Source organism: Muscardinus avellanarius (genome assembly GCF_963383645.1).
Source record: "Muscardinus avellanarius genome assembly, chromosome: 3".
Lineage (NCBI taxonomy): Eukaryota > Metazoa > Chordata > Mammalia > Rodentia > Gliridae > Muscardinus > Muscardinus avellanarius.
Window position 1 is genome coordinate 99,870,012 of NC_137788.1, and position 21,250 is coordinate 99,891,261.

At 36.4% G+C, this 21,250-nt stretch overlaps 1 protein-coding gene across 2 annotated transcripts; it reads right to left on the reverse strand.

Moving 5' to 3' along the window:
* Positions 1-887: 887 nt before the first annotated feature.
* LRIF1 (ligand dependent nuclear receptor interacting factor 1) lies at positions 888-18,438 on the reverse strand (the record flags this gene model as incomplete). Of its 2 annotated transcripts, none has more annotated exons than XM_080690679.1 (4): positions 888-1,319; positions 2,130-2,399; positions 3,794-5,267; positions 18,371-18,438. In XM_080690679.1, 4 exons carry the CDS (start codon positions 18,436-18,438, stop codon positions 888-890), a joined length of 2,244 nt encoding a protein of 747 aa, XP_080546805.1. The 2 variants fall into 2 exon arrangements, with proteins under 2 accessions (XP_080546805.1, XP_080546804.1); XM_080690678.1 differs by having other exon boundaries at positions 888-1,334.
* Between the last annotated feature and the right edge of the window lie 2,812 nt (positions 18,439-21,250).

Genomic DNA, 21,250 nt, shown 5'->3' on the forward strand with positions numbered 1-21,250 from the left:
AAAGGTATCATTTTATGGAAAGTAGACCAAAAGGGTACATATCCAAAATCAGTGGTAGAGTTTACAGATCAATTTCTCTCTTGGGAGTACAGAATTTCAATAGTACACAATAATTATATATTGTGGAGTGACACCTGAGCAATTTGCCTACAGATAAAATAACAAAAGCCCTGTACAAATATTCAAACTTGGGCAATTTCAGTTAAAATCATAGAAAAATATAAAAATTTTACTTCCAGAGAAAAGTATCTATTACAACAGTTCAGATACTCCATATAGACTATTCACAGGTCATATGTAAAACCAACTTTTCTGTATTCTAAATAAAATTTTATAATTGATGAAAAAGCAAGTTTCATATTCAAATATACTTTCAGAATACATCTGTAATTAACTTACAGTAGTCCCTCATTATCTGTGGTTTTTTTATGTTAAAGGAATTTTTATTAAAGGAATGACTTTGTTCAAAATCTGCTATAACTCAAGGTGTCTTTCTCCTGCTTTCTCTGGTCTCATTTACCCATGGTCAAGTGGTATCCAAAATTATTATGTGGAAAACTCCAGAAATAATCCATAAATTTTAAACTGTCATTTGGAGTGGTATAATGAAGTATCATTTTGTCCTGCTCAGGATATGAATTATCACTTTGTTCAGCATATCCTTGCTTTATATGCTACCTCACCATTATAACTTAAGTAGCTATTTCAGTCATCAGAGTGACTATCATGGTATTAGTGGTTGCATACAGGAGTCAGTACTATCTCCAGTTTTAGATATTCACTTGGGGGTCTCAGAATGTATCCCTGGCAGATAAAGGGGGGACTACTGTATTTACACAAAAGTCTATTTGAAAAGTTATTAAAGTCTTTAAATAGGGGACATTTTATTATTTTTGGTGCATCTTCTTACGCATTTCCTCAAGAGCCGCTTCTTTCTCTCTCAGCACCTGCTTAAGTCTTCTTATTTTTTCATCTCGGACAGTATCTTCTAATTCTGGTGGTGTCACTGGGAAAACATCTTCAGTGTAATTTTTATTAAAGGAATGACTTTGTTCAAAAGCTGCATATGAACTCAAAGTGCCTCTCTCCTGCTTCTCGTGGGAATCATGTTCCAACTCAGTTGTGTCTTCTGCAGTTTTGATGTGGCTTGTTACAATGTTACTTTTTGATACATCTGATGTTGGTAAAATACTAAGGGGTTGGGAACTGGTGGAATTAGTTCCCCCATTTATGACTGTGTTAAAAGCATTCTCCGTTTTTCTCTTCTTTGTGTGATTCATCTTCTTAATGGTTTTTGCTTTTCTTTTCTTATCCAAATGCTGTTGCAATGTTGAGTAAGATTTAAAAAAGTTATTATCATATATGTATATATAAAATGTACTTTCAAATTTAACAAGGTTTTTAGATGTAAGTATTTAGCAATTAAACTCAATGTAATAAAATTTATTCTGGACAACTATGGCAAAAAGGAAATGGAGCCCACTGGGTGGTACCAAAATGAATAGCAATATCCTAATCATATCCACTGAGAAAAATCTTAGTTCACACAGTCATACTCAAAGTCAAGTACTAGGAGCCATACTAACCTAAATAACAGCACTTAGGAAGTACCTGTGAAATACACTTGATTTTATTTATTTTCCTTTGCAAAGTAGGCTTATATATGGGAGATTTTCATTAAAAAAAAAGTTCAGAATACTAGGTAATGATGTATTCATAAGCAGAATGAGAATACATAAGTTATAGGGACATTTCTTACCACTACTATAGACTATATAGATTGCATTAAGGTATTAATAGTACTGCAATGAATACCTGCATGCTTATATGTTCTACTACAACTGAATTACTTCCTTTAGCAAATCTTCAAAGTAGGATAATTGTTTGAAATGCTATGATCATTTTCCTGTATTACAATAAAAATAGACAGTAGGTGAATAAAAATGTCTTCACTGTTGATAGATTACCTGTGCATATGGTTCTTTTTAACACTGTTGTGGTACAGTAGACATATTACATTTGCCAATTTAGTAGTAATCATTAATATTAGCACAAGGCTAAAAACCAAACTAAAAAATGAATACATTTATGTATCTTTGTATACCTACAAAGGACACTTTAAAAATTACCTGTTTTCTTTTTTCTTCTTTTACCACCAACTTTTCTTTGTAAGTATTACTCTTCACCAAACTGCTAAAGGAATCAAAACCTTTTCCAGAGCACAAATGGTCAGGAATTCGAGTAAGGCACACTCTTAAATCTTTAGTGAGACCAAGTATCTTTTTAAATTCATCATCATTCTTCAGATATAATGGCTTATTACTGCTTCCTTGAGAATCTTTCTTGTCATTTCTTTCTTGAGAATCTGCCTTTAATGTTGATGCCATCTCATTCTGAATCTGGAATTAAGAAAACACAAACAATGCTGCTAATTATTCAAGTTATTTTATCAAACTAGCAACTCAACTATCCTTTATACACATTGATCTGTTTATTTACTAAAAGTACTATTTAATTTTCCATAAAAGAACACATCATGTTTTAAGGGTTTATCTTTACCTTGCCACCCAGTCAAAACATGAATTTAACAAAATACAAACTTAAAACACTTCCCAACAAGTTCTAATTTTTACACTACAAAAGTAACAAGCAGTCCATTCTCAAGCAACAGAAATGAGAATAGAGACTAACAGCAACTTAAAAATAATCATGTTACATTAGAAAAATTATAGTTTTGTCCTGTCTTTCATTAATTGTATACTTTTGTATACTTATCAGAATTTACCTCCTTACATCTCTGGAGTTCAATGGATTCTGTACTGAAGGGAAGAAATAGTGACATTATTAAGTCGACTTCTAAGTAAACAAAGATAAGGTGGGTAGAAATATTTAGTAAGCACACATTCTTTTTGTTTTGTTTTTTTGGTGGTACTGGAGTTCCTGGAAACCCTTCTACCTCCGGGCTACACTCCCAGACCTATTTTTATATTTTTATTTGGAAACAGGATCTCTTAAGCCAGCAAGGCTGGCTTCGAACCTGCGTGATCCTCCTCTCTCCACCTCCCAAGCGCAGGGATAACAAGCGTGTGCCACCATGCCCAGCTCACACAAACATTCTTAAGAACAGAAGGGTAACTAGTGGGTATGTTGGGTAATTGAATGCAGAGTCAGAAAGAAGGGCTAAAAAAGGAAAAAGAAACATAAAAAAAAAAAGAAACCCCACCAAAAATATTGACAAGATCCTATTTCTACAAATGACTGAAAGTTACTGACTGGCCCTATCCCACCCTTTCCATGGTATCTAAAAACAAATTTAAAATGCTTAATATCTCACCATTGCCAAACACACACACAATAATTCCCACAATTCAGCTATCCTTTATGCATATTTCTCTTTTCATATGCTAAAATTAGGCTATTTAATATATGTGTATTTATACACATATATACACACATATGTATATGTATGTATACACACACACAACCTTACTAATCTTTACAGTCATATTACCCTTTGCAAATTCTTCTACAGCTTGTGTTTCTGTGCTTTTATTTTCCCCCCTATTGCTTGGCGGTGTTTTAAAGATTTGGCATTCCAAATGATTCAAGAGAAAGATACTGCTTGGACTCTCCCAACCATATTCTACAAATATTTACTAAGATAAAAGCTTTGACTTAAGTATGTTTGTATGAGGGAGTGGGAGGGGAAGAAAGAGGTATCATAGATAACTTTGAGAATTAAAGAAAAAATTTTCATATAGATATATAAAATACCCTGACATGGGAAAATTACCTTTGGTTCTTGGTCTCTGAAAACACACTGTTGTGAAGTAACAGTTGTTGCATCAACAGAGGAATTTATTTTCTCTATGCTCTGGATGGCATTTCCTTTTCTGGGGGCATTCTGTCCTGTACTAAATCCATCTGGAAAGACTGGCTGTGTAAATAAAGTCTTACTCTCTTTTAAGTAGTTACTGGAATGATGCATATTATGTGGGTTTGTGGTAGATGGTTTTTCAACTTTCTTATTCTTCTCTGCCCTTATATAAGCCATGGAAGCAGGCTGGATATTTGAAAGTGATTTTGTCTCCACCTGTAAAGATTTACTTTTAGCCAAAACAATATTTACAACCTCTTTAGATATTTCTGTGACTGGACTAGAACTCACTACCTGTGATGTGTCTTTTCTTGGTAGAATACCAGAAGAAACGGAATTCTGTTGGTCAATTTGTGATGGCAAAACATCTGTCCCCTTTTTAGCCAAAAGATAGACTTTCCCATTAAACATAACCAAAGCATTATCTTTAACAGGCACACTTATGGATTGTGTCCCACTAAGACCGATGGTATTCAGTGGTGGCATATTTATAGTATTATCTCCCAAATTTTTCCTATCTACAAAAGTTTTTAATATCTTTGAAGCCACATTATTTGAAGACTTAACAGGAACAAGAGATGGAGTACAAGGCTGTAGATTTTCTTGAAAAATCCATTTCACTGGAGCAGCTTGAGAATGCTGACCACCTTTTAATTTTGTCTCTGCAGCAACATTCCTTGTTTGTGTGGTATTTAGAATCACTGGTTTTGCTATTTCTTTAACAGGTTTTGGGTAAATATTTTGAAGGTTCTTGGTAACTACATTTTTCACTGTATTTACAGGAGATACATAAATAACTGTTGGTATTTGGGAGGCCTCAACTGTTCCTGAGGTACTTGTGGTTGCAGTTGCAAGTATCTTTTGCTGAACTGAAGAAGGTAATGATGATGCAGGTACAGATTTCACTTCAGCATGAGCTGGAATTTGTAAATGATGCCCAGAAGGCAAAACTGAAGACTTCATAGTCATTGAAAGACTCTGGGTATTGACTACAATACAGGATGAATCATTTTGTGTTGAGGGAGGAACAGCAAATGTCACACCATGACTCTTAACTTTAGAAACTGATGAAGTAAAATTTCCAGTCCCCACAGAAGTAATTCTACCTTTTTCTGCTGTATCTACTGTTCTTGTAAGAAAATAGTTTGAAGAACTGGCTGGCTGAAAAATGGGCAATTGAACTGATGTACTTGTGGAAGAGCTGGAAATCTGAGTCTGAAAAGTAACTTGAACTGGTTTTCCTGTATTCCCTTTCAAAGCATCAGACATGACTGAAGATTGAACTAGCGGGATAAGATTTCCAGAAGAATTAGGAATTGGAAGTAATTGCAGAAGATTTTTTCCATCCGAGCCAATCGTCTGAACTACTTGGTACATGCAGCCTGAAACACTTAAAAGAACATTTTGAGTAAATAAACACAACATACTACATGGTATATACATTTTATTTTAAAACAAACATTTGCAAATATTATTTAAAAATATTAAAATATAATAAAAACATACAATTTTCTACTTGAGTTATTAAAAGTAAAATACTACAAAACAGTATTTTGACTAGTTAACTTTTGTTTATATCTCATAGAATTAGAAAATAAGTATGAAATATTAACATTTACTCCTAAAATTAAAAGTAGAGATTTCTGAGGTTTGATCCTATATATATAACATAATGCATCCAGAATAGATTTCTCTTAAACTATCAGCATCACGTCTCCTTTTCCTTGAGTTCCTTTCTCTTGTCATCCTCCTTTACTATTACTGAGGATTCTCATTTTACTACTTATGCTTATTTATCTCAATCCTTTCATCCTAAACTTATCTTCTTGCAAATGACATTGACTTACAAGTTCTATCACTTGTCTTTTTCCTTTTGCTTAAGACATATGGTGATATCTTAGTATAACACATCTTTGTACGTAAGAACATCTTTCTTCTTTGATTTTTATTTCTTTTTTTTCTTTATTGCACTGCAGGGGATTGAACTCAGGGGCATTTTACCTCTGAGCTACACTCCCAGACCTATTTTTTATTCTTTATTTTGAAACAGGGTCTCACCAAGTGGCAGAGTACCTCACTAAGTAGCTGAGGCTAGCCGTGAACCTGAAATCCTCCTGTCTCAGCCTCCCAAGTACTGGGATTACTAGAGTGCACCACCACACCCAGCTTTGATTTTTTTTGTTTCAACAACATTTAAGATTTGGTGCTAAATAGTTCTTGGTCCTGTTAGTTCACTATCAATTGCTATCAATCTATTCATATAATACCATGGCAATTTAGCTGAATAGTTCTCAATGAAGATAAAAGACACTGGAAATCAATTTTTTTTAACCTAGCCAATTTTAGTCCCCACTCCTATGAGCTATTTCATAATATAGATTGCCAGATTTTTAGAAAAGTCAATATATACTCATTTTGTATAATTATTTGGGGATTACTTAAATGTAGACTCTCAAGTTATTTATACCTAACACTATCTTTCAGTTCATGGAAAACATTAAGCTTTTATGGGACAGAGGGCATCACACATGCTATCACTCTATCTAGGTACTCTCCCCCCACCTTGACAATTCTTCATAAAACTCAAGTCTAAGCATAAATGATACTTTTCAAAAGATGTATCTCTGACCGATTTAACTATCCTTACACTTTCTTCATAATAAATTTATAAACATTATAACAGTTAATCCTTCTATAATACATTTATCAGTGTTTTTATGTTTATGAACTGTCAGTCATGCTAAATTCTAATATAAGTGAGAGTCTACATTCTAGACTCAGTGTGACAGTAAATGGCTATGATCAAATAAAGAAAAAATGTGAAGACATTTAAGTACAATGATGCTCATAAGGAAAATAATAACAATAATGATTCTCAAAAGTGTAAAGATGTGTTTTACTACCTATAGGTACATTTTTAAAAAGCTATTGTATTAGCCGGGCATATAGTATTAATAAAAATCAATGCCCAAAATTCTGTATCTCATCAAGGACTGGAATTCAGTTTCAGACTTTTGAATACCAATCAACATCATTATATCCTTAGATTTTTTTTTTTTTTTTTTTTTTTTTGTGGGCCTGGGAATGGAACCCGGGAGCATTCAACCACCAAGCTACACCCCCTGCCCTATTTTTTGTTTTTTATTTTGAAACAGGGTCTCACCAAGTTGCGGAGGGCCTCACTAAGTAGCTGAGGCTGTCCGCGATCTGCGATCTTCCAGTCTCAGATTCCCAAACGCTGGGATTACAAGTGTGTGCCACCATGCCCGGCTCCTTAGAAAATTTTAAACAGACTTCTGGGCATTGGTAAGCACATCTAAATCTTATGTTGACATGTAACAAAACGTTAATCTTCAAAGAGAAGCATAAGCTCAAAAAAAGTTTGGATTCTTGCTTTCAGAGACTGAAGAAAACTCACCTCCATCACTTCCCTGCTCCCTCTAAAAAAGCACATTTGAAATAAATGAGAATTTATTCAACATTAATTCATTAATTGCAAAGATACTGACTGTTATAGTTTAGGCATCAGGTTGAGTCAATATACTACAGCCTACGGGCCAAATCTGATCTGTTCTGTTTTTGTGCATCCCACAAGCTAAAAATAGTTTTAGTATTTTAAACCAATGAAAAAAATCAAAAGGATGTTTAGTGGTATGAAATTATGAGATTCAAATTTAGTATCTATAAATAAAGTTTTATCATCACAAAAATTCATTTTAAAAATATTTAACATATGGCTGTTTTCATGCTATTGCAGTAGAGTTGAGTAGTTGCAACAGACATCATATAGTTCTCAAAGCCTAAAATATTTACTATTTGGCTCTTTACAAAAAGTGTTTGATGGCTTCCCAGATATATCAACCCATTAGCCCTAATACTACTGAGTTCATGAATGTGTATAAGTAATTTTCATTAAGATAAATGAAATGACTGAAGGAATTAAAAAATGCTTTCTTTTCTTAAAGTATTTTCTTTGCCAGCTTATCCTATCTGAACAATATAATTATTCCCTATTTTGTATTCTTTCCTAGATATTTTCTTTTATTTAAATAATTTCAATTATTAAATGATCACTGATATAGCAATAACTTCAATATCTATATCTGTAGCTTCTTTGAGATGTGAACCTTCCCCTTGACATTTCCCTTCAGAATGCTAGAGGCTCCTAAAACTCAGTTTTGCCAGAGTATCTCTGCTCACCTAACCCTCCCAAATTCTTGGCTCATTCACCTTAGGTGACTAAACCAGAACATATAAATTCTGTTTCTCATTTCCTCTATCCAATCCACCAAAAAGTCAAATTGACGTACTGCTTTAACTTCCCTGTTCAACTCTTCAATTCGACTATGACCACTCTAGTTCAATCTCTGGCTTAAACCACTACTATAGCTTCATAAGTGATTTCTTTCCACCTTCAGTCTTTTCTACCCTCTCCCTTTAGGTTCATTCAGCACATTAAAACTCCTTCCCTGCTTAAAACATTAGTGAATTCCCATTATTCCTACTCAACTATTCAATCCCCAGCACCAAACCAAGCCCAAAAAAGTTACAGTGGGAGTATTTCAACAAGTAAGACAAAAGAATAGAAACTAACATTTAGGGAGGAAAAACACACTGTTTCTAAAGCAAGAGAAGTCAAAAGAGAAGATTTGAAGAAAACTGGGCAATTATATTAAATATTTCTTTGAGGGAATGAAGAATGAAGATTAAAAACATACACTAGAGGAAAGATGCAAAGCTTACTGAAATGGGGTAAAAGAAGAAATTTTTCTTTCTTTTTTTTTTTTAGTTTAGATGAACCAGAGCATAAGTAAACGCTTGTGAGTCATTAAGAGGAAGAAATGGGTAAATAAGGAGAAAGAAGTTGGGCATGGGGGTGCACACTTGTAATCCTAGCATTTGAGTGACTGACAGGAGGATCCAAGTTCACAGACTGCCTCAGTTAGTTAGTGAAGCTCTTTGCCTATCATTGAGGCCGGGTTTCAAAATAAAGAATAAAAAAATAGGGCTGGGGTACAGCTTGGAGGTAGAATGTCCCTGGGTTCCAATCTCAGTACTGAAAAAAAAAAAAGGAAAGGACCAATGACAAAGGTATGAAATGGGTACCAGAAAAACAGGTGGACGGACTGAACATTAAAGATAGATGAAGAAATAATTCCTTCCGTTGCAACTGAAGAAAAGATTAGGTACATTTGCAGGTAAGGTATATAGCTTTGTTACAAAGTTATAATTCTGATCTGATGACTTATTTTCATTATGAAAAAGGGTGTGGTATCATCTGCTAAAAATAACAAATGTAGGGAGAGATTTGAGAGTCAAAAATTTGAAAACTCTTTGTGAAAGAATAAGCTGAGCTTAGTGTTGCCAGGTAATATTAGTGACCTAAAGGGGAGGCAGTGATCATAAATTTATTGTGGTACCAAACCATGCTCTTGTGAGATTTTCCTTCTCTCACTACACATAAGCAAAGAGAAAATATATTGCTGAATAGACCCAGCGTTGGAGTGGCTTCAGAAAAATACAATAAAAATTAAAGAGAAGCAAAAGATTAAAAGTATTGGTAAGTTATTAAATGGTAAAATATAAAATCTAAACTAAATAGAAAGAAAAGAGACTAAGACTAAAATATGGAGAAAATAAAGGGTTTATTAGACTAGATTACTGTACTAGAGGCCCAGATAAAAGAATAAAGTGAGGGCACAGTAATGGATCATGTGCTTAGAATGCACAAGGCCTTGGATTCAATCCCCCGCACCAAACCAAGCCAACAAAAGTCATAGTGTGAGTATTTCAACATATAAGCTAGAAGAATGGGAACTGACAAAGCAGTATGCCTGAATCAATAATTTTGTTGAACCTCTTTCTTTTTCTGGTTCCCACTGAGTATGATTTGTGTGTCTTGACTTTTTAAATGCTCTCTTTCTTAATCATTTTCTTCTGCATTTTAAGTATTCAACCATTATACTCCAATGTACAGTTTTGTTGTTATTGTTGTTGTTTGTTTTTGGTACTAGGGATTGAATCCAGGGGCATTCTACCTCTGAGATAAAACCCTAGGTCTATTTTATTCTATATTTTGAACTAGGGTCTCACTAAGTTGCTGAGGACCTAAGTTGCTAAGGCTGTCCTCAAATCTATGATTCTCCTGTCTCAGCCTCCCAAGTACTAGGATTACAGGTGCGTGCCATCATGCCAAGATAAACTATGTTCTTTACCCTGTTTTTTCCTTCAAGACATTCTTCAATTAAAGACTGTATTAATTTTCATGGTGAACTATTTTCCTCATTTCCTCTGCAATAATGACTCCTTTTATTCCTAGCCTCAATATTAGTCTCAGTTCAATACCATGATATCTTACCAAAACACATTCATTTAAATCCATCTCTTTAAATTCAACAAGTTAAATACTCTCTATTAAAAAACAGCACTTTATTTTACTTCCCAAACATGTAGCAACCATACTTTCCAGGTCATATAACATTTTATATCACTTAGTTATCTCTGACTTATCATCAGAATCCTCTTTAATCACTTCTGACATACCCATAGCACACTGCGTACACGTTTACAAAAGGTAAATAGTAGAAAAATCTATACTGAATAGATTACCAAATGTGTAGTTATTTTATTAAACAGATCTTAAACATATTTTCTTTCTTTGCCATTGCAAACTTCCACTTCTCCAGATGAATTGTCATCACCTTGTATCTAACAAGCTTCATCTCATCTCTATATTTTGCTCTGATGCTTTAGTTTTTCTGATTGAAATTACCACTGATGCTGGGCATGGTAGTACACGCTTGTAATCCTTGCCCTTAGAAGGCTGAGACAGGAGGATTGCACAGGTTCAAAGCCAGCCTCACCTACTTAGAGAGGCTCTCAGCAACTTAATGAGACCCTGTTTCCAAATAAAATAAAAAATAGGTCTGGGAGTGTAGCCCGGAGGTAGAAAACCTCTGGGTTCCACCCCCAGTACCACCAAAAGAGAGAGAAAAAAATACCACTGACTAGTATGTATTCTCAGATGAACTGTTTTCATCCTGTGGAGTCCTTTATTTTATACACACCACCACCAATTCAGTTTGACAGGAAAACCATATATAATCTAGCTACAACCAATCCTTACAACAATTCCATCTACAAGATCTCTATAAGAAATCTCTTTTCTCACTAGAAAGACTTCTTTTCTATTCTGTAGTATGCCAGGTACATTACTTATAAGTATCCTTTAACTGTTTTTCTTCTCCAAAAACATAAAACAGGGTTCAAATTTCATCTTCTCCATGAAATATCTATCAGTCACTCAAACTCACATTATTTCAACACTGAAATCCCTGAAGCAGCTCTACTAGTGCTACAAATGCTAGGAGTTATACAATATCTATTTATTGCCTTTTATCTACTTTTTTTTTTTTTGGTGGTACTGGGGTTCCTGGAAACCCTTCTACCTCCAGGCTACACTCCTAGACACCTATTTTTTTATATTTTTATTTGAAAACAGGGTCTCTTAAGCCAGCAAGGCTGGCTTTGAACCTCCGCAATCCTCCTGTCTCTGCCTCCCAAGTGCAGGGATTACAAGCATGCGCCACCACGCCCGGCTTACTCTCTATTTTTTAAAGTGAATAAAATCAGATAAACAAAGAAAATGTGGTATACACACATAAAGCAATTTTACTTAGTCATAAAGAACAAAATTATGTCTTCTGCAGGACAATGAATAGAAAGTAAGATCAGCCAGTTTCATAAGGTCAAAGATTATAATTTTTCTTTTATGTGAAAACTGAAATAAAAACAGGAAACAAAAGAAACGTCAATCAAATGAGACCACCAAAATAATGGATACTGGGGGAAGGAGGGGGAAACAAGTTTTGAAGAAAGGAATAGTTCAAATAAGGTATGTCCATACATGAACATATTAATACAAATCTCACTAACATGTATGGAAAGGGGCGAAGAGGAAGCAGGTTAGGATAGGGAGTAAAATACACCAAGTTATGTGTGCATGTATTTTATGTTTCACTTTGAATCTCACTATAATATGAAATTAAAATGTATAAATAAAAGTATAAAAACATACAAAAATCAATACAAATAATGAATAAAATACTGTATTTCCAAGCAACATGGAAACTCAAGGCAAAAGATTTTATCAATAATTTTAAAGTTCTTCAACTACCAAGAATAGTAGACCTTCGAAATACCCAAAAATGATACAGTTCTAATCACCATTTCAACTATCTCAATGCATTTTTTTTAGTTTCCTTCTGTATAAATATATACTTCATCAGTAAAAAATTGCCTAACAAATTAGAAGCTTCAAGAACCCAAGAACCCATGCCTTTATAATTTTTTGTGCAAGAGAAGCATGTCCTAACTGACATGGTATTTAAACAAATTATGCAGATGCTTCATCCACATACTCCATTAGATGGCCTCCATACTTCTGCTTCATACAAAAAATTACTATTGCACATTCTATTTTCATAGCTAATCATTAGATGTTTTTCCTTTCCTCCCTCCATTTCTCCTCCTAATGGAGAAGGAAAAGGTAGCTTCTTCCAAGTCTATATATCACTATGGGGTTGCATAATCTCCAAGAGACCATAGATTCCTTAAAGGTAGGTTATCTTATTAATATCAATATTCTTGGCATCTAACAGAGCATTAATAGACATTTTAAACAACGTTTGCTGAACAAATCTTACAAATTATAATAAAAGGTAATCGATGATTTCCTAATAAAAAGAAATGAATTCCAAGTATTAAACCGAAAGAAAATTATTAATAAATCAAGGTGAAATTCATACTCCTTCAATCAATATACTTTTTTTTTCTAACCTAGAAGTAACCTTCCATTTATGAGATTAACTAAAATCCTAGAACGAATCTATTTTCTTAAAGATAATATTGGCCAGTGATGGTGGTGCATACCTGTAATCCAGTATATGGGAGGCTAAAAGAGGAAGATTGCAAGTTTATGTATATACCCTCAGCAACTTAGGTCTTCTGCAACTTAGACCCTATTTCAAAATAAAACATAGGGCTAGGGGTATAGCTCAGAGGCAGAATGCACCTGAGTTCAATCCCAATAACACAGCACGCATACTGGGCTGGCTCATGTCAGAATAAAAACTAGAATAAAATTCTGCATTCTATGCTCTAGCATGGTCATTTTAAAACAATAATTATCAGAAGCCGGGCGTGGTGGTGCACGCTTGTAATCCCCGCGCTTGGGAGGTGGAGACAGGAAGATGGCGCAGGTTCGAGGCCAGCCGCACTGGCTTAAGAGACCTTGTTTCCAAAAAAATAAAAATAGGTCTGGGAGTGTAGCCCAGAGAAGGGCTTCCAGAAACCCCAGTACCCCCCCCACACACACACAAAAAAAAACCCCAATAATTATCAGCATGCTAACTACTGTAAACAAGCTGGTATTTGAACTGAGAATCTACACTGAAAAAATATACTTGAAAACAGACTTAGAAGAGCCTTGAAAAGAGAAATATATTAGAAATGTGTAAGCTTGTAATCCTGTCTCTTCTACTTACCATTTGACTGACCGAAAACTTACTTAGCCTTATTCAAACCTCTTATTTCTTCATTTATTAAATGGGAAAAATAAATTTAACTATGAAAAGAAAATGAAATAACTGTTAGGGGCTGATCATTATTATCTTTCAATCAAATCTAGAAGAATAAATTCCTTTTGAAGGGGGTGATGGAGGTCCTACCATTGAACTACACCTCCAGCTTTTAAAATGTTTTTATTTTGAGACAGGATCTTGCCAAATTGCTTGGGCTGATTGAATAAGATATTTTGAAAACGTGATGAGAACTTAAACAAAAAGGCCTAGTAAGCAGGAAAACCTAGTACTTGGGAGGCTGAGGCAGGAGGATCAGCTACTTGGGAGGCTGAAGGAGGAGGATCACTTTAGCCAAGGAGTTTAAGACCAGCCTGAGTAACATAGTGAGCTGTAATCTCAAGGAGGAAAAATAAAGCCTATTAAATATATTGACAATATTATATATTTCTGATATTTTTGACTATTCTAATATTTATATGAGGCATGCACATACTAGAAATGAAATGATAAAAATGTAGGAGGCTACCCGGGCATGGTGACACATGCTTGTAATCTCAGCATTTGGGAGGCTGAGACAGAAGGAATGCAGTTCGTAGACAGCCTCAGCTACTTAGTGAGGCCCTTTGCAACTCAGTGAGACACTGTTTCAAAATAAAGAATAAAAAATAAGGCTAGAGGTGTACCTCAGAGGTAAAATGCCTCTGAGTTCCATCCCCAGTACTAGACCAAAAATAATAATAATAATAATAATAATAATAATAATAATTGGGAGGCTAATAAACACTTTTTTTGGTACTAGGAATTGCGCCCAAGAATATTTTATCTCTGAGCTACAACTGCAGCCCTTTTCGTTTTTTATTTTGAAACAGAATTTTGCTAAATTGGTGAGAGTCTCTCTACATTGCTGAGGGTGACCTAGAACCTGCAATTCTCCTGTCTCAGCATCCCAAGTACTGGGATTACAGACATGTGCCCCATGCCAGGTTCTGATAAATATTTTGTATACTTTTTGCAAAATATATTTTCAACTACGAGGAGACCCTGTTTTATCTTACAAATATTATGAAAATATCTAATATTATTTCATATACAGTAACATATACCACTTAATATAATGTAAATAATTGATACGTTACTATAATAGTTGTCATTAACTCTAATCCTAACAGGTGGGCAAAGTGAGTAAAGCCATTAACATTTCATAGTTGAGAAAATTGAGGGTTTGGAAACATTAGATAACTTATGCAGAATTACATGTTCTTCTTGAGCAATCTTATCCACTTTCTGTATTTACTTTAGTATAACCCCAAAACAGGGTCCCCAAATTCAAATGCAGTTGAAACATTATCTTTCTAACAAGACCAAGCCACCTGATAAGAGCACTAATTTTAGCTGGAAATTTAAAACCAAAGGGTTTAGAGAGGATAGATGCCTTTTGCCAATCACATATCTTAAGTCCTATTATTGTGTAATGTATAATCACAGGCTTTTGTTAAATATCTCTAAACTAATGACTCCGAAGTCTGTATTTTCAGCTCTCACCCTACCTAACTTCAAATTCAAATATCTTTATGACTGCTTTACATGCTCCTCATCTCTATTAATTTAACCAATTTCTATCCAGAACTCTGGCATTATAACTGATTCCCTCATTCTTCATTGCAATTCTCTATCAAGATCTTCCTAATGCCTATTCTCCTATTTTGGATCCAACCCCTCCTCTACATCAGCTAGTTCAAGCCCTCAGAATCTCTGACAAGGTACCAGAAAGTAGAATCCTTATATGTTGACCTCACCCCCAAATCCACACTGCCATCAGTTATCTAAAATAAGCACCTAACCATGCCGTTCCTTTTCTTAAAATCCTCTGGACAATCTCCAACAAATGAAGTCTAATTTCTTTAACAAGAGAACCAAACTCTTAAGATTTATCCTGCTTATAATACACAATCAAGCAAATTTCAATTGTAATAAATCTTACAGTTTGTTAACCAATTCTGACTAAACATATCTGCATTCATCTTTAATTGAAAAACTGATAGTTCCTAATTCAGCATCTTCCAAAACTTTTCCTATAAATGTGCTCTATCTTTAGTTACTATCATCAATTTCCAGGGAAAAACTGAGTATTTCTTTTTCTGAGGAGGAAGAAAGAAAAATAAGTTTGGAAATCTCTGTATTCTCTGACAACACCTTGTGCAAAATGCTATCATAAAATTTATGTATCAGCTCTCCTTTAGCCCCCTAAATAGACTGTAAGATTTCTCATGGGAATCTTTAAATTTCTATGAGTGATTCCCGTTCTTTGGTCTCCTCATTTAGCACTAACTATCACATACATAGTATATACTCTGCGAGTCTAAATAAGATAGACACTATTACAAATATCTTTCAGATTCTTTTCCTTGCATTTCTAGGATTAAATTTTGGCTTTACACTTTATGCCTGTATAAATTACATACTTCAAAAACTAAAGATTCTATACCACATTACTTAAGTTTTTTTAAAAAGGAGCAGTAACTCAAAAATTCAAGTATCTACAGAAAATAAAGTCACAACCATTTTAAGAAAAAAAATAATGATTTAGTACCATCAAAAATATCAAAAAATAAAAAACTTCAATAAACTTAAATGAGGTAGCATTAATCATTATTTACATAATCATATTTGGACATTGCACATACTGTTACTCTTGAAATAGAACAAAATCAAATATGCAACGAATTAACAAAGTGTCAAATATCTTCAGAAAGACTGCTGGTAACTGTCTCAAGTAAGTGATGTAAAGCCTCAATTATTTAATAAAATTAATACATATAAACATAAACAATGCATAAATCAATGAGTTAATGAACTTGAAATTACTTATTAATATAACCAAAACATAATTCAATTTTAATGTTTTTTTAAAAGTCCACAAATAGCCAGAAAGATTCGAAGCTGAATAAAAAAAGTTGAAGAACTAAAGTATCTTAAAAAATCTCTCTTATCTGTTCTTGGAAAAGAATGCAATCCTAAAATGTATTGCCTAAAAATTATGCTAGGTAAGCTGACATTAAATATCCATATACTAAAACAAGGTAGGAGAAATCATAAAAAGTAATTCCACTTTCCTATCTACATACAGAGCATTATCTCTGATTCCCAAAACATCAACAAAACTATGCATGCGAAAAGCTGGCACTTTTTACGACTTGTAATATTTTCATGGGCGATGCTTCAAAGTTTTGGCTATTATGACTATTTCCTTTGATAATGCAGCACATTTTTTTAAATTTATAGTACTGGGGTTGGAACCCAAGGGCATTCTAACTTCGAGCTACACCCCTAGTCCTATTTTTTATTCTTTATTTTGAAACAGGGTCTCACTGAGTTGCAAAGGACCTCATTAAATAGCTGAGGCTGTTCAGGAACCTCAATCCTGTCTCAGCCTCCCAAATACTGTAATTACAAGTGTGCACCACCACACCCAGCACTTAATGCAGTGTTTTGTGTGTGGGCTTTTTTTTTTTTTTTTCTTTTCAGTACTGGGGATAGAATTCAGGGGCATTCTTCCTCCAAGCTATACCCCCAGCCATATTTTTTATTCTTTATTTCAAAAGAATCTCAATGAGTTGCAAAAGGCCTAAGTGGCTGAGGCTGTCCCATGAACTGCGATCCTCCAGTCTCAGCCTCCCAAATGTTGAGAATACAAGTGTGTGCCACCACACCCTGCTCAGCGCATGTTTTTATAGAATTACCACTATGCCAGGGTGCCCTAACAAGTGCTGGTAGTCTGGGCTACTAGGGTTGAAAAAGGAGAATCACTTGAACCCAGGATTTCAAGGTCAGCCTCAGCAACATAGTGAGACTCAACATGAATAAATAAGTCAGTTACAATTACTTCTTTACAATCAGGTTTTGCATCTACCTTGAGATGAAAAAAACCCAAGTCCTGGACTAAATTTTGCACAAAATTAAAAGTTGTATGCTTATAATAGCTAACATTTAAAAAGTGCTTTATTCTTCTACACGACTTCTACATATATTCTTTTAAATCTTAAAATATCTCAGGTATTACTTACAGACTGGAAATTGAGGCGCGTGGCATTACAAATACTAATCCAGCAAAGCTGGGATTAACATCAGGTAGCCTGCTTTTCTTCAAACACAATTTCTTGTTAATGAGTTTTCCATCTGAGTTCCCATACTCTGTTGATTTTTCTTCTGCAGACTTAATCTTTTTCACCACATATAGGACACCCACCAATGATAGGAAATACAAGTAAAAATACTCAACATTTTGCAGTTCTCATTTTCTTTTAATAAATCTTAAACAAAACTAAATTATTATCTATTTTCTATATTTACCAAGATGAACGACTTTCTAAAAATACTGGAATCTCACACCAAATATTCTTTTATATATGCATTTGACGAGATGGCATTCTCATTACACCTACTTCAAATATGCTATCCGAAAGGACTGATATGACTTTATTTTTCTCTCTTGAAATGCTATCATTTGAAACTTTTTTTTAAAAAATTCCATTTCTTTGTCCTAGAACAAGTTTTCTTCAACTGTACATCCTTTCTAACGCAATTAAAACGCCTCTTTTCGCCGCCGACACAGCGCCCCCTGGGCTGCACTTGCTAATCCGGGCCGACAGCGGCGAGTTTTTCTGCTTGTGCAAGAATCTTCGAGAAGCTTTTGGTCACGCAGGCGCGTCAGCCATGATGATTCGCCTGGCCTCTCCCGTGGAGGTCTACTCCGTCGGCCCATCAAACTTGAGAGGCGGGGCTGTCGGCTCTCGGTCCGCGCCGCCCCAGCGGGCCCGCGCCTGGCTGCTGAGTCCAGGCGGGCGGACTCGGCTCTCGCTGCTAAGAGACGGGAGAGGGGCGGACGCTGGGGCCATTCGCAATCGGTACTTACCAGCGAGAAGCGTTGCCTGAATTTTCTTCTGTGGGTTTCAGGAAGACCCTCTGCAGATTATTGGACATTTTAGTGGGGGCAGAAAGGACAGCGCATCGGGGAAGTGGGGAAAGTGGGGCCGAGGACCTGTGCCGGAGGAGCTGGGCGGAGGGCGGACGGCACAGCCGCTCCAGAGAGGCTCCCTGCGCGTCAGGGAGGCGGCCCCTCACACACAAGCAGGAAAATGCGGCGGTGATGGCGCCGCCCTCCCGCGGCTCGCAGCGAATCGCCGTGAGCCTCCGACACCCCCGGCCTACGTCATCGCCCCAGAGCCAACCGCAGCGGGCGAGCGAGGCCGGCTTTGCGTGGCACCGCCCACAACAGGGCGGGCTGCGTGGGAGGAGGCTTCGCTCCGCTCTGCCGGCCCCGCCCACCGAGGCCGCTGGCGAGGGCGAAGCTCGGCGCTGCGCTCTGCGATCGTCACGTCCGGTTGCTGAGGTGACTGGCTCGCTGACGCCCCGCCTTTATGATGCACTCCAATCGGAAGTCGGGTTTGCTCCCTCTTCTTCCGGATCAAAGAACGAATCACAAAAGAACAGTCTCCCGACGCCTACGCAAAATAGAATGTTTCCGGGGTCAATCGTGAATTTTCTCTCTTCTTTGGTAGTTAGGTTTTCTTCTCTTGTCTGTTTCAAAAGACATTGGAGGGATTATTTTTTAGTACCGACGCTCGTGGCGCAGAAAATATTAGACGCCTGCTTATGCCTAGAGATGTATTGTCGGTGCTTCGCTGAAGGTGTCTTGCTTTTTTTTTTTTTTTTTTTGTCCTTAAAGCTTTGTCTCTAGTCCTCTTCCTCCACTCCTCTTTTCACGCCTCAGTCAAAACTGTCACTTATTGTCATATTAGGTGATTCATTCGTACTCTAAAGTTTTCATTCTCTATATAAACTTTTTGCCACTTTTATTTGGATAGCAAAAAATAAATAGCTTTTCAAAAATCTCTAGCAGGGTGTGGTGGCGCACGTTTGTAATCCCAGCATTTGGGATGATGAGGCACGAGAATCGCGGTTCACGGACAGCCTCAGCTACTTAGTGAGACCCTTTGCCACTCATGGAGACCCTGTTTCAAAATAAAGAATAAAAACTAGGGCTGGGGGTGTAGCTTAGAAGTAGAATGTCCCTGGGTCCCATCCCCAGTACTGCAAAAAAAAGACCTCTAGAATACTACAGTTAAGTCACTGTCAGATAATTAGGTTTAGTCTCCAGTTAAGGGGTAAAGATTATACTTTGGCTGAGGCTGGTAAAGTGTTGGAAGAGTCCTTTCGAATATTCAGTTTTATCTGGTATAGGTATTAGAGTGAAGAAGGAGAGGAGGGGAGCAGGCGGGCTGATAAGAGTGGTGCCAACACCAAAAGATAGGGGAAAGTATTACTTATAGGGGAGGTGTATGCAAGTTATGCAAAAGATTTGTAAGTCTGTGGGTTTTTAGCACCACCTGAAACACGACGGGGCTAGTTTCTCCGCATTCAAACTGAAACAAGTAATCCAGTGTGTAAATAGAGCAGGAGGGATCTGACTTCTCAGAGTCAAGTGGGAGGAACCTGGACTTCTCACAGTTGAAGGGAGAGTGTTAAGGTCCGAGAGACACGCCTTCACCAACAACAGAGAACTCACCAGAAGCTGTAAATCACAGGCAGGGTTTATTGCAGTGCTGCAGAAACTGGCAATGCCAGGGTCTAATCTCCTTAACCAGCACACGGGTCAGTCCTCAGAGAAGAGACCTGGACCACATTTCAAGCTCTACATTTATAGTCGCAGAAGGGGTATTCACGTGGGGTACATCCAATAGGTTCACAAGATAACCAAGTATAGCTAATCAGTTCAAAAGAATGCACAGTACAGTTAACTTTAGCAACAGGATTTGGAGGTCACCTTCCCACGTCATCCGCCCAAGAAGGTTATCTCTTTTTGTTCAAGATATGTGCCTGGTCCCTAGGCTGGCCTTGGGAAAGGATATTAGGATGTTATCTCCCTTGTACCGGGTGTGAGCCCAGATTCAAGAAAGCTTAGGACAGGATGTTAGGATGTTATCTCCCTTGTACCGGGTGTGAGCCCAGACAAGGGAGCGACACAGGCAGGCTTTGAGTTTTCTACTTTTAAACATAAAAGAAACAACTCTTCTAACATTAACAAAGCAGGTATGGAATAAGCAAACAGTTCTACAGAAGCAGTTTTACAGAAGCAGGAGCTTGCAAGTTTTCTCTAACTTAATTTTATCTCTTAATATCCCAACAACATCTTAATTTTATAAGAAGAGGGCTGGCTTTAGAGGATGCAGGTTTTAGATGAATTAACTAGTAACAATATCTGTGTGAGAGTAAAGCCAAAGGACTAGTCTCAAAAAAAAAAACAACTTTTTGATTTACACTTAATAGTAAGAACTCCTGTGACTGCTCATCACTTCTCAAGCAGTTTATCATGCCAATAAGTTTCCTGAGAGATGTCTATGCAGGGAAGGACCTTTAACGAGAGGGCCGGGGCTGCTTCCCAACCTTGAAGGCCATTTGGCAAGACTCATAGCTCACTGATTAGAGAAAGTCTGCTTGTCTCCCAGCCTGGCATTACAAGCTGCTTCTCAGGAGCCAGAGTTGCTTCATTAACCCTTTAAGCAGGCTCCTGCATCTCAGTACTTTCACAGTGTATGATTACAATTCACCAATTAAAAGGGGAGGGGGCTGTTTCTCACAGACAGCACTCTTACAAGAGGATAATCTTTAACACAGTAGCTCGCCACAAACCTACAATCCTCCTGTCTCAGCCTCCCAAGTACTGGGAATACAGCATGTGCCACCATGCCTGGCTTTCTCCTACCTCTTCCGTTTCAGTGCCTTTTGAGGGTTT